At 36.8% G+C, this 15,334-nt stretch overlaps 1 protein-coding gene across 5 annotated transcripts in view; it reads right to left on the bottom strand.

Annotated features, from left to right (window-relative positions):
• Window positions 1-15,334, bottom strand: part of CDKAL1 (CDKAL1 threonylcarbamoyladenosine tRNA methylthiotransferase) — a gene marked incomplete at its 5' end in the record, with an annotated part of 552,436 nt that overhangs the window by 360,222 nt on the left and 176,880 nt on the right. For all 5 annotated transcript variants that reach the window (XM_081143988.1, XM_081143989.1, XM_081143990.1 and 2 more), the window contains one exon: window positions 1,462-1,582. In XM_081143988.1, coding sequence (XP_081000114.1) covers window positions 1,462-1,582 — 121 coding nt within the window. The remainder of the gene's footprint in view (window positions 1-1,461; window positions 1,583-15,334) is intronic.

Genomic DNA, 15,334 nt, shown 5'->3' on the forward strand with positions numbered 1-15,334 from the left:
CTCTACCAGAGTACGACAAAGCCCATGTTCTTTTTTTTTTTTTTTTTTAAGTCCTCACCTGAGGATATGTTTGTTGATTTTAGAGAGAGAGGAAAGGGAGAGAGAAACATCAGTGTGAGAGAAACAATGATCAGTAGCCTCCCATACGCACCCCGACTGGGGGTCAAACAGGCAACCTAGGTGTGCCCTGACCGGGACGGAGCCCGCAATCTTTTGGTGTAGGGGATGATGCTCCAGCCAACCGAGCCACCCGGCCAGGGCACAAAGCCCATGTTCTCACCATTGCGACAACCTGCTGCTATCCTTGCTTTGCATCCCACAGCTACCACTCAGGCCCGCCCTCCCTCCCTCCTGGCTGGGATGCTGACGGCCTCCTAAGTGCTCTCCCCGGACCCAGCTATCTTCCAGACCCAACCCACATTACAACCTAGTCCCAGAATAACCTCCCTGATGCCTAAATGTGGTTATTTCTCACCTCTGCTCCAGGCTTAGGGGCTCTCCTTTTCCTTTACCACTGAATTAAATATAAACAGATTCTTCACACAAAAGATAATTTATCACACTTTTCCTTACATATACTGAAAAGTCCAGACAAACTGGACAAAATTATCTACTTCATGAACAACTATATGGTTCACTCCTATGCCTCAGATTCTTTTCCCTACCTACAATTTTCTCTCATACCTATCCTACCCTTGGAGCCTTGCATGCCAAAGGAAATTAAGATTGCAAATGATATTAAGGTTGCAAATCGGCTGACATTAAAATAGAAAAAGAATCCTGTATTATTCAGGTGTCCCCAATGAATCACAATATAATGACTTAAAAGTGGAAAAGTCAGAATCAGAAGGAAATGTGACTATTGAAGACACAAAGAAATACAATGTGCTGGCTTTGAAGATGGAAGGAGGAGACCAGAAGCAAGAAATATAGTGAAAAAAGCAAGTGAACAAGAATTCTCCCCAATACCCTTGATTTGAGCAGAGTAAGACATGTGTTAGACTTCTGACCTCCAGAACCAAAAGAGTAACATTTTCAAATATGATTTTCAGGTACTTAATAATCAAAACAGGACTAGTACCTGGGGCAATAGTTACTATAACCCTATTGAAAAAAAAATAGTACAAAATGAAGAGCAATGTTAACCATTTCCCACAATAAAATACTCTTTTAAAAAAAATTTTAACCAAGGGCGCAGCTGTAAAATGAAATTCGTGTTAATTATCAAAATGGAGAACTTATGATAATATTAATCAAAGATATAAAACCTTGCTGCAAATGTAATTTGTATACAGGGAACATTTTAGTGGGAACTATAATCACTTGCTACAGAGCTTTTTCATTTTTCTTTCCCATGAAAATGTACAACTACTTTTCTATGTCAAATGTCCAAGGGAAAAAACACCACTGAATTCATGGAGTATACTGAATATTTTATGAGGAAGTTGGAGAGCAGCTTACCCAGTATTGATGGAAATGATTTCTATCAGTGGATTCTTCCTAATCTTCGGCAAATCCAACGGTGCTCCCCCCAACCGTTTCCCATTATCCTTCCTCTGACCCAGCAGTCTCACAGAGTGGCCTTCAAATAAAGCATATCAGCATACATTAGCACGAGTCACACAATTTCACTTTAATTTACTGCGTTCACAAATGTGTTAATATTTGCATTTAGCTTTTTCTTTTATGAGAGAAAAAAAAAGAAAACCTAGAGAAGATGTGATCGTTGAACCTAAGAAATACTGCCAATGGGGAAAACAGCTGTGTTCGCGTCCTATGGTCAAAAGTGCTTTGCTTATAATATTGGCACATCTTACTGCACAGATGAGAGAAACAGAAATATCCTCAGAATGTCTTTCCACAAGGTATAATGCTCACTAGCAGAGACCAGATACCTATAGGAAGCAGGATGGGTTCACATGGGCACTAGGCATGCTGGCCAATTTTGGACTACAAGGGGGAAAAATGCAAAAGCACATTATCTGCTCAAAGAAAAATGGTAAATCAAAGAAGTGAAGAATAAACAATCTGAATTTTTTAAAAATATATTTTTATTGATTTCAGAGAGAGGAAGGGAGAGGCTGAGAGAGATAGAACATCAATGATGAGAGGCAGCCATTGATCAGCTGCCTCCTGCAAGCCCCCTGCTGGGGATCGAGCCCACAACCCGGGCATGTGCCCTGAGCGGGAATCGAATCTCAGTCTCCTGGATCCTAGGTCAATGCTCAACCACTGAATCACACCAGCAAGGCAACAAGCTGAAATTTTTAAAACAAATAATCCACTTTAGGACTGGGTTTTTTAAGAAACAAGTGTTTCTGAACTTATTTTAAAAAAACATACAAAAGAAAATTAGACCATTACTAAAGCCATTAAAATTTTAATAATTTAAAAATTTTGAGTTAATTGCAAATTGTAGAAAAGACGAAAGAATAATACAAAGAATTCCACCCCCTTCAGGTTCTCCAATTATTATTTTCTGTGTGTACTTTGTCATTTACTCATTATATACATACACATTATTTTTTATAACTTTACTAAGGTACATCCTATAAAATTTACCCTGTGAATAAACAATTCAATTATTTGAAATAAATGTATACATTTGTGCAATCATCACAAAAACCCAGTTTTAGAGCATTTCTATCACCCCAAAATTCCCTCAAGCTTATTTATAGTCTTTCCCTGCTCCCATACCAAATATACAACACTATTAATCTGTTGACCAACTGATGACATTTGGATCGTTTCCAATTAATACCTATTATAATAATGTTTCTATGAATATTTGCATGCAAGTTTTCATGTGGATATATGTTTTCATTTCTCATGGACAGATTCTTATAAGTGGAATCGCTGGGTCACGTCGTAAATTTATATTTAACTTTATAAGAAAAAACCTGTTTTCTGAAGTGATGATACCATTTCATAACCCACCTGCAATATATGTGGGTTTCTCACATTGTAACATTTTTTACAACAGCCATTCTTGTGGGTGTGTAGTGGTATATTATTGTGGTTTGAATGACTATGCATTTCTATAATGACTTATGATGCTGAGTAACTTTTCATGTGATTATTAGCCAACTTTATGTTCTGTTTGGTAAAATGCTGTGTTAATTTTATGTGTCAACTTGACAGGGCCACAGGATGCCCAGACTTCTAGTCAAATATTATTTTGGGTGCATCTGTGATGGTATTTCTGGATGAAACTGACATTTGAATCAGTAAACTAAGTAAAGCAAATTGCTCTTCCTAACACTGGTGAGTCTAACCCAACCAATCGAAGACCCAAATAGAACAAAAGTGTTAGTAGGAAGGAACTCCTCCTGCCTGACTGCAGAGCTAGGTCATTGGTCTCTGCCAGCCTTCAGACTCAGACTGGAATATCAGCTCTTAATTCTCGTGGCTGCCCAGTTGCAGACTAGAGCTTACCCCATCAGCTCTCCTGATTCACAGGCCTTTGAACTTGGACTGAAACTACACATCAGCTCTCCCAGGTCTTCAGCTTGCTGACTTCAAATCTTGGGAAATTCTCAGCCTCCATAATGGTGTGAGCCAATTCCTTATAATACATCTCCTTATAAACACACACACACACACATTGGTTCTGTTCTTTACTAATAAAAATGTCTAATCTAGAACTTTGCCAAAATTTTAATTGGAGTGTTTGTCTTATTACTGAGTTGTAAGAATTCTTTATATGTTCTTCTTACAAGAGCTTAATTAGATATATGATTTTCTTTTCTCACAATCTATCACATTGATGATAATATCTTTTGAAAAGTAAATGTTTTTCAATTGAATAAAGTTCAATTTATCAACTGTGTCTTTTATAGTTCATGCTTTTGTTGTTATATCTAAGAACTCTGCCAAGCCCAAGGGCACAAAGATTTCTCCTACATTTTCTTTTAGAAGTTTTACTGTTTTAGCTCTTATATTTATGTCTAGCATCCTCTTTGTTACATTTTGTAGTATAGTAAAGGTCTAAGTTCATTTTTTCCATATGGATGTTCAACTGTCCAAGTGCCATTTCTTTTCCCTCCTCTTCCTTTGTGCTATATGTTGTCATACATATTAATACATAGTTGTATAAACCCCAAAATACACTGGTATAATTATTGTTCTATAGAACTGTATGTTTTTAAAGAGAACAATGTGAAAAATATGTATTTATAAGGTACTTTACCCACATAATTACCATTTCTCGCACTCTTCATTTCCTCCTGAGAATTCTAGTTATTACTTGGTACCACATCCTTTCTGCCTGAAGAACTTTTAGTATTTCTTGTAAAGGAAATCTTATAGCTACAAAGTATTTCTATATTTGGAACTGTTTTCATTTTGCTTCATTTGTGAAGGATAGATACCTTGCTGGATATAGAATTGTTAGTTGATAGTTTTTTTTCTGTGAGTATTAAATATATCATTCCACTGCTTTTGACCTTTCTTGCTTCTGATGAGAAGCCAATTATTCATCTTACTATTGTTCCCCTCTACATAAAGTGTCACTTCTTTCTTATGCTTCCAAATTTTCTCAGTCTTTCAATTGTTTGAGTTTAATGTGGCTAGGTGTGGATCTCTGTGATTTTCCTACATGCAATTCATGTAGCTTTTTGGATCCACAGAGTAATGTTTTCCATAAAGTTTGGGAAGTTTTCATCCAGTATTCTTTTTTTTCCTGTGTCCTCTCCTTCTGTGACTCCCATGAGACACTTGTTGGTGTGCTATATGTTGTCCCTCAGGTCTCTGAAGTACTGTTCATGCTCTTCTGTTTTTCAGATTGGTTAATTTTCTACTGGTCTATCCTCACATTTACTGCTTGCTTTCTTCTGCCACCTCAAACCTGCAATTGAACTCCTCTAATAACTGTTTCATTTCAGTTACTATACTTTTTAACTCTAGATTTCTATTGGTTCTTTTCATAATTTCTACCTGTTTATAATTCTGTATTCAAGTCACTGTTGATATTCTTTACTTAAAAACTTAGCATGGACCCACTTAGTGCTTGGAAGTCTTTGCTAAATCGAACAATTTTGCTAAATCAAAGACAATTTGTATTGACTTCAGTTTTTCCTTAAATATGGTTTTATATATTGTGTCTTTGAGTGTATCATAACACTTCGGTCATACATTTGTTCAAACATCTTGAACCAGTAAGATTTCTCCTATTTGCTGATGGATCTCTGTATGAGCTGGTAATAGCATTGAAAGCTAGGGCCATTTTCAAGTCTGCCCCAACTTTTACTTTCTCCCAGATTTTCCTGGGTCCTCTCCTACCTCCTCTGGATGTGCATGTAGGCTCCAGGGGCAGGTAAGCCCCAGGGTGGACTTGGCCCTCTCCAATCTCTACTGTGCATGTGCACAACCTCCAGTCAGCTTACAGTCTGTAAAGATTTCTATCGAGCTTTCCATCACTGTTTCATTTCCCAGAAGCCCTAGTTAAATTCCTGGCTAGTCCACCTGTCCACTGTGCCAAACAGGCCCGCAACTTCAGCAGGGTAGAACCACGACTCTCCCTGTGACTTGCCATCAAAATCTCCACTTTGACAATTCTCCAGATCAACTGAGCTGTCCTGGGAGCAGCAGTAAAGCTGTTGGGTTTCATAGCCTGCTCTGTCCTGTTGAACATCCTTGACCACACAGCTAAGGAAAGTGACAAAGGAAAATGGGAGGAGTCCAAGGAGCAAACACCACAGGCTCATACTGTTCTTACTCAAAGTTCAGGTGTTTTCACAAATAAACACTTCTGTTCGCTGAATGCTTTCAGTTGATTTCCAGAGTGCTGAAATGGTTTGTTTTTTACCATTTATCCAGCTTTATCACTGCTTGTGAAGAGATCTGCTGACTTCCTCACACAATCATGCCACTGCAAATCAAAGCCACCTTCTTAAAAGCAATTATTTAAAACAACTTCAAATATGTATTTACTACAGATATAAGATTCTAAGCAATTATATACATCTTTCATCACCCCTCATTTCAGAAAGACACATTGTTTAAACATCTCTTATATAGACAGCTTTTCATGACCAGAAGTAATAAAACCATCAGTCATAGCCTTTTTGCACTAATCACTTTAATAAGAAACATTACAGACTTCATTCATTCTGAAAATTCTTGCTCTGATGTAGAAACATAGTTAGAGTCAAGTAAGCATTTGGCATACCAGATTTCACAGATTTTCAAGATAAGTTCAACTCTTCGATCAAATGTCCAGTTAATGAAGAGGTGAGCAAGATTGGCAGGATAACATAATAGTTCTCTGAGAAATGCCAAAAGTTCAATAACGACTATGCAAAGGCATGCTATTTTCATACGAGCGTGAGACAAATTTCATTATATCCTGCTGAGACTTCAGAAATACGCAGCCTACTCTAATAACATTTGATAAATTATTCATCTTCACTATCTACATGCAAATAAAGGAACATATCTCTGCCTGATGATATAATGAGTTATTTTCCAATCCGATGATTCATTAAAGAGTGGCAGACCTAACAAGACTGATTTTTTTTTAGAAAACATTGAAAATATAGTACAAAGTAGAAAATAACATAAAAATACCTCATTATATCTAGCCAACAAGGAGAGGAAAGAAATGGAAGCAACCACAGAACAATCATCTTTTTTAAAAAATGGACTAGCAGAATAAAATTTTTATTGTTATACTAAAAAAAGTTTTATGTTATTAACCAATGTTACCCCAGTAAGTTTAATGTAAATAAATATATAGATAAAAATTCTTTTTCAAACAAAATTTCTGTTTCAAATTAACTCCATAACTCTGTAGACCACAGAAAAACACATATACTGAAAATCATTACCTATCATATGTGCAGTTAGAAATACTGTTACTATCTAAAACAAACTTGAATTTGACAGAACAAAAAATAAAACAGTAAAAGATTCTTCACAATGGCATGTCTTTGGGAAGCACAGGAGAAGAGGTAGGGGCTGAAGAGCAGGGAAACGAGCTGAAACAGACCTGCTATATTTGTGGAGGGACTGTGCAGCAAGGACCACAGTCACACTCACACACTCCTTCTTTGTCTGGTCCCCTCTGGTTAGCCACTGGTGCCTGGCGCTGTGATGAAAAAGGAATCGCTCCTCAATGAATACTGATTTATTTTGTGACTACTATGAATTTCATCACCTGAAGTGGCTAGATTGAAGAGAAAGGGAGAAAAAAAGAACCCAGAACAACAGAGTTTGAAAGAAAAAGAGTGAAAATATCAGTTCTTACATCATTTCAATCACACATAACAAGAAATTAAAGGAGGAAGTATTAATACAACAGATGGGAAGAAAGATGCTCAGTGTGACCAGATCAACTCATAATAACATGAGACCACTGAGGAGACAGTGGTAAAGATATAAATTGATTAAAACAGAGATATGCAATTTTAATACAAGGATGAAAACAGAAGATCGCCTCAGATTTAGAATGAGACATACTCAAACATTATATTTCTGATATCTTTTATCTTTTCCTTTTTAAATGGAAGTTCACATTTCATCTCCTCTAAATAATGGTCAAGTGTATCTCGGTAGGTTTATTAACCATCTTTAATAAACGGCTCTCTAAGTGGTTACTTACAAGTGTCACAAAAAAGTCAGCCCTGCTCAAACAAATTTAATTTTAAGCCTGAGGCTTTCAGCACTTATTTATAAATCAGCTACAAAAACTGATTCTGAGCTGGTTTTTACATTTGACCTAAACCACTAAAGAATGCTAGTAAACCATTTCATCAGCTAAAACAATTATATATTACAAAATTTTGAACCAAAGGCTAGTTTTTTAAAAATATAATTCACTATTATATGCATATTTTTGAATTCATAATAAAAAAAAACCTATGTGGAAAAAAACAAACCAGTCATTTTTGCACAATAATTGCTATACTAGCTGAATCAATATTCAATGTGCCTATGAATGTTCAAAAGCAAAAAATCTTTTCCAAACCCCACAGTGCTAACTGCATTGCACATTACTGGAGCTGAGGGAAAACATCCCGTCCACAAGTAGAGCCTGGTGTGTCAGCAGGTCAGGAAGCCAATAATGGTCATTCACAGACAGAAAAGAACCAACCCCTGAAACATAAGCACATATGTTGAGCCACAAAACATGTATTTATTAATTATGCTTCTACACACAAACCAATCTGTCCTCCTTTAGTTCCTAAAGCTGAAGTGGTTTGTACAAATTAGCTTTAGAACTTTATAGAAGCAGCAGTGATCTGGCAACTTGGACTCCAATTGCTTACTTTTTTCCCCTTTAATTTCTTTTTGTTCTAAAGTGGCTATAAACAGCCAGACTTTCCTTCAATACTTCATTCCTCCCACCTGATTTTTTTTAATGTTGGGGGTTTTTTAACTGATTTTAGAGAGAGAGGAAGGGAAAGGGAGAAATAGAAACATGAATGCATCAACATCGGCTGCCTCCTGCACGCCCCTGCTGGGGATCGAGCTGGAAAGCTGGGCATGTGCCCTGACGGGGAATCGAACAGCAATCTCCTGGCACATAGGTCAATGCTAACCACTAAGCAGCACCGGCCAGGCCCTCCCATCTGATTTTAATGGCCATTCATTGTTTCCTTAACATTTGTCCACCCACCTCTATCACCACCAGAGAGACCTCATGCCAAGTTTTCCTGCTCTCTTACTGCTTTCATTTTAAGCAATTTCACTTCTATTAAGGACACATTCAGAAGACCTGTCTAATCCTGAGCTCTGGGTCTACCTGCTAAAAAACTTCTGAATAAAGCTATCTAACAAGATGCCGGGGGTTGGGGGCAAAGGGCCGGGAGAAGACGGGCAAAAAAGTCAAGCAAGAAGAAGAAAAGAGCAAATGCACTGCAGGTACCAGCTCTCACTTGAGCAAATTTAGTCACATCAATTTGAGTATTATTTAAGAAAATCAGAAAGAAATGCTCAATTAATCTCTTTTCTACAAAAATGCTTGGAACTATTACTTGACATATCCTTCATAGGAATTTTTAACTACTTATTTACAAAGAAAAAGAAAAATGTAGCCATAAGTTTGTCTCTACGATATTCAATGTCATTCCTCATATGTAGGCACCTATCAAGAAAGCAAGCATTATCTGAAATTCACACTAAAATGTGAGCCTCCCTTGAAATACTTTCATTTTAAGAGAAGAAATCTAAGTTAAACAAAGAAAGTGGGTTAAATGTTGGAAGTCTAGGTTGAAAAACTTTATGGGAAATGCTAGAATTGACTAAACACAAGATCATTACAATTCAATTGCCGATTTTAGCTACTAAGATTTCATCAAGTATTAAGAATTTAAATATTAACTCAAACAATGATACTTAGGAAAGATATTAAAATAAAGAAAGAATGTTAAGAATCACTGTCTAAAAAGATAGAATTCAAAGCATGAATCAAAGCAAAGAGAGCCTACAAAGGTACTGATGCTATCGCGTACGTTTCCAGAGTTTAACAAAGCATGAAGAAACCAACACCTGACCTGATGGCCAGGTGAGCTGGAGAGACGCTCAGATAGGGTCACAATACAAAGTTTAAATCCCTAGAATTTTAAGAATTATTTAATAGCAAAACTCTTATTGCACAAAAACAGGTTCTACATTATAATTATAATGATGTAACATTTATGTATGATCCAGAACTCTGGAAGACAGAAAATCGAAAACATTTTTGGAATAAACATTCTTGGGCAATTTTTTCTTCCATCTGCACAGCACTGCCAGTACAACGAATAATGACAATTACTCCCGTTTTAATTTCTTTTTGTTCGAAAGGGGCTATAAACAGCCAGACATTCCTGGCTGTAAGGTCATCATATTAAGCAAAGGCTACATATAAAAAATAATCCACAAAAGTGAAATGTCTTCTTACCATAATGGAGACATCTTCTGGAGGCAAACTACCATAAGCATTTAATTTTGTTTTAATTACATCTTTAATTAATGTACACCTTAATGCGTATATATAACACAAACAAAAGACATAATTAAAACATAAATTATGTTTCAACTATTCAGCTCATTGGCTGTCTTGCTACCACAGGCATTCCTGAATTCTAAATGTGTTAGAAACTAACACATTAGTAGCTAACATTTCTTCCACTTGCACAGCATTGCCAGTACAATGAATAATGACAATTATTCCCCCTTTAATTTCTTTTTGTTCTAAAGGGGTTATAAACAGCCAGACTTTCCTGGCTGTAAAGGTCATCATATTAAGCAAAGGCTACATATAGCAAGTAATCCACAAAAGCAAAATGTCTTCTTACCCAAATGGAGACATATTCTGGAGGCAAATTACCATAAGCATTTAATTTTATGCTTTACGTCTTTTGTAAGATATACTTTTTATGACAGTGGGAGTTGACAGTGTCAACTGATTTTTCACAATTTACATCAAGTGTACATCAAACACTCAAAAATTAAAGCAGTCCCATGTCGATAATGCCACACTAGTACAGACCCTTAAAAGAACTCCTCGGGTCACTGGCTGTCTTGCTACCACAGGCATTCCTGAATTCTAAATGCATTAAGCAGCTCCAAGGCTTTAGAGTTTACAGCACTAAGGCTATGTATGCTTCGGTTTCAGTATGTAAAGCATCCATGGGAGCAATGAAGAACTTAATCATTGCTCAGCCTCAAACCTCTATTCCCAAGATCACTATACCAAGAGATAAAAGCAGAGATAGCAGATCTTACAATAGATGACATCCAAGCAGCTACAAAATAACATTAAAATACAAGACATAAGGAACTCATAAGCCACATTTGACTTTTAAAAACTGAAGCTCAAATTCCCACTTTAAATCAGGAATGAAAATTCCAAGTTTCCTCCTGCTATTATTCAACTCAAGTTACCATAAAATGTGACAGAGGAGAGATGGGAAGCAGAGAAAGTTAGAAAGTTGTCCCATCTATGAACCTTAAAAAATGCCTGTCTGTCCTTATTGTGTTTCATTTCCTCACTGTGATGAGCGGAACACATTTGCACTGCGGGCAGTAGTACAAAGGCAATCGAAATGGGAGGAGGTTAGGGAAGGGGGCAGCTGGAGCTTACTTGCTGGCTTTAAATTCACACTCTCTTACATAAGAGCTACCATGGCCCTTCTGTAGAAATGGCAACAATAAAATCAATATAGAAATGTTTAATAAAAACAAAGATGAGCACTTGACATAACACAATACATTAATGCATATACATAACACAAACAAAAGTTTCACCATACTAAACTTTAAAATGTTAAAATGGGGTGATCTTAAAATGGGGTATGAAATATAATTTTATCTATATTGACTTACAACATAAAGACTTCTGAAATATGCCCCTGAAAAAAAAATTATTCTGTCCTGAGCCACCACATCCCTGCTGCCCTAAAAAGGGACTTAAGGTCTCAAGGAAAACAGACTTGTAAACAAATAATTGGAATGAAGTGTCACTGATGGTCTGGTCAATATTTTGGGGAACAGTGAGACACCATGAGGGGTGGTCAAATTTCGGGGAAAGATCAGGAAAGGTGTCAAGGAGGGGTGACTAGAGTGGGAGGCTGAGAGAGCAGGACATACTTTATATACATGACTATATATATCACAGTACATTTGACACAATACTACTAACAACAAGCACAGTGCTTTGCTAGAATTCCTGCTTTTGTTCATTTCCCACTTCTTAGAACCAGCCTATCACTAAAACCAACTTCACTGAAAAGACTTACTAAGACTTGGCACAAAGGTGACCCACTTGAAAAACTGTACCTTCAAACATGAAAATGATTCGAAAGATAATTTATGAGGTTAAAATTATGTGGGCCTAAGATGCACTCTTCCTTCTAATCCAAAGACTAGTCAAACATTTATTTTTAAAACTTAACTTTAGGGAATTACAATATTGGTTATGAAATGTTAAAGACTGAAAGTTATCTACATTAAAATCCTTCCAGTTACAGCTTCAATATTTATCTTGTCTACATACAAAACTAGGATTGAGAACATAGGCCATATCCTTAAAAAATGTGAAGGAATTTTAGTAACCTAATCATTTGTCAGTAAAAACTGCATAAAGTGTGCTTCACATTAAAACCTTCAATAATTACCCTTAAAAAACATACCCCAAAGAATTTTTTCTATAGAATATCTTCTTCTGCCTTTTATTGGTTAGACTAGCTTTTTATTGGTTGCTTACAGTTAAGGAATACTTTTACTTACTCATTTCCTAAATTAAGCATCTTTATAACAAGACTAAAATATTCTATTCACTTTTTTTTTTGTAAATATAACAACTATTTATTAATTCCTTACAAAAAAGTTCTTATGGCCTGGCTGGCATTGCTTAGCGGTTTAGCATCGACCTAGGATCCAGATCACGGTTCGATTCCCGGTCAGGGCACATGCCCGGGTTGCGGGCTCGATCCCCAGTTGGGGGTGTGCAGGAGGCAGTCAACCAATGACTCATCATTGATGTTTCTCTCTCTCTCTCCCTCTCCCTTCCTCTCTCTGAAATCAACATTTTTTTTTTTAAAGAAAAAAAGTTCATATGTTGGCGCAAAATAAAATGGCAAGTAAAACTCAGAGAAAGATTAGGGGGGAAGAGATAAAAAAGGAAACAAGAAATGGGAAGGAACAAAATGTATAAGCAAGAATATGAAAGGGAACTAGAAATGGGTGAGCAGTGACTGGAAACAATAGACTTGAGGAAAGGAAATCATAATAAACGAGCTTGACTTCTCACTTCCTCCATTCAAGGTAAGCAGCTTAAGCAAATGTAAAGAACATGGGATTAGAGGACTAGGTTTAAGAGTATATGACACCACTGCCTAGCTGTACAATCAGTGATGCTAGGGTTCCTATGGAGTAAGTTACACAGAACTAAAGACAAGTTAATTACAGTTGCTACTATAATTAATAAAATTGTAATCCTATCAGGACCCATAGTGCTAATGGTGTTTCTCCAAAGCAAGGCCAGGAGATTTTCAAAACTTTCAAACATTATAAGTTAAAGTCAGATCCCATTTATTTATTTATTAAATTTACCTTTATTGTTGAAAGAATTACAGATAGTCCCCTTTTTCCCCCCACTGACCTCTTCTACCCTGCACCCACCCCCTTCCCCAGGCCTTCACCACACTATCGTCTGTGTCCATGGGTTTTGCATATATACATATAAGTTCTTTGGTTAATCTCCCATTTACTTTTAAAGCTCTGGAGGGCTGGGAAATAGGTCACAAATAATTGCATTGATGATGATAAATTTGCAAATGATTTTTAAATGTATAAGTTAAAGTAGATTCAACAACCACATTAAATCACTCACTTGCATCCTGATACAATTTCCTGACTATGAAGAGGGGGAAGAAAGCAGTGGTGTTCCCCGAACTGCAGGTGGTCCTGTGTAAGTCGTAGCACATGTGCCTAGGGAGCCCAGGTAGAGAACCATGGCTGCTTCCCATCCTGGGACACCTGAATGATGCACTCCTTACCCAGCTGTCACAGGGGCTCATGATGGCAATGAATCTAGGTGAAGGGCCATATGGCAAAATTTCCAACCCTGGGCTCCCCCAGGCTCTGACAAACCACCCTGCCCTCTTCCCTCTCTGGCTAGGAGTCCCCTTCAGTCACCACATCTCTTCCAGGAAACACCCTTGAGAATCACAACTCCAGGTGCTAACTTCACTTTACATTAAATCCACTCAAATTTTCCTCTCCAGCAATCTGTCACCAAGACTAAAACTGTCCGTCTCAAAGTCCTGAAGATAAGCCTCGCCCAGGGTTGAACTAAAAGTTGCTTCAAAGAAGCACAAAACTCTTTAAGCACTGGGAAGTGGTGTCTATCATCACCCAGGATGGCATAACAACTGCATGGGGTCAAGGCCAAGGAGTCAGAGAACAGTGCTTTCCTCGAGACCCTCTCCCCTGGAGAACACAGAGATACAGCAAAGAAAAGTGCATGGCATGTCTGCCACAAACATCTTCAACTTCATTTCAGAGGCAAGGGGAAAGAAAAATAAAACATAACATGTGGAGATTAGGATGAGAGAAAAAGCTAGTCCCATTTGAATACCTTTTCCTAGAGATCACTATCCAAAATGTCAGTATTTCCTTCTAATGTCAGACTCTGAAACTCGGCTTTATATTGCAGACTCGAATATTCCTAGACTTTCTGAGTTGAAGGTACCTTCCAGGTCATAACAATTTACAGCACAGGAAACAGAGAACCAGAGAGATTGTGTGGGTTGTTAAATCTGACCTGTTAGCAAGAAAACAAGTGTTTCAGCACAGCTCTGCGTATTCTCAGTCTAGGAGTCTTACCTGTCAGAAGCAGACAGTGCAGCTAAAAGTAATGGTGCACTTGAATTTTCAGTTACAATAAAGATTTAGTGTGTTAGGAACCATCTTTTATAAGGACATTTCAATTACTATTTCTTTATTACTCAATAAAATGTACGCTTTGTTATAAAACAGCAGTACTGATAAACTTCTTAAAAATCCATCCATAGTTGATATTCTAACTAGAGAGTCTGCAAATTAGTTTTCCCCCCTCAAACTAATAAGGAAACGAAATTGGTATTTATTCTTGCTCAGAAGTAATTGCTACATATATGCTATAAGCTCTATAGAGTGTTAAAAAAGATGTACATCTCCAAACATTACATACAAAATGTTAAAATCAATTCAGCATTCTTTCTCTACATCGATTACTAACAATATTAGGTTTGCTAAGTAAAGGTAACATCACCTAATAACATCCTACTGATGAAGTAAAATTTTCTGACAAACAAATTTTTCAAGAAACTGAGATAATCAGATTTAAATTTTTTGTCTAGTCACATGTGAGCCATCAAGTTACTCTAAGTTGTCTCACATGCCTGCAATATGACTTTGGTGATAAAAAATATTTGTTTTTAAATAAATTTTTCAAGGATGATCACAATTTTTCTATATATTTTATTTTGCTATGGAACTCTTAGATATTACATTATACCTCTAAGATGACCTGGTGTACACTTTATATTTCTACCTTTAGGGAACCCGGCTACAAAGTGCTAAAGGAGAATGACCAATACAACACAATTTACTGTTGTGTTAAGTACAGTCACCAAAACACAAAGTACAATTAACCTACAACTCCACCCTCTATTTGAAAAATGCAGTGAAGCTTCTAATATTATTTCCTCTATGTTTATATTCCCAACTATTCTCACTACATTTTACTAAACAAAAATAGTAGATTCTTTTAATGAAGACTAAAACTTTCCCACATGCACACTAAAGCAAAGGATATGCATGCAGAGCATGAAAGCAGGGTACCACATGCCCATTCTCTTCAAGT

Source organism: Miniopterus schreibersii (assembly GCF_964146895.1).
Source record: "Miniopterus schreibersii genome assembly, chromosome: 8".
Lineage (NCBI taxonomy): Eukaryota > Metazoa > Chordata > Mammalia > Chiroptera > Miniopteridae > Miniopterus > Miniopterus schreibersii.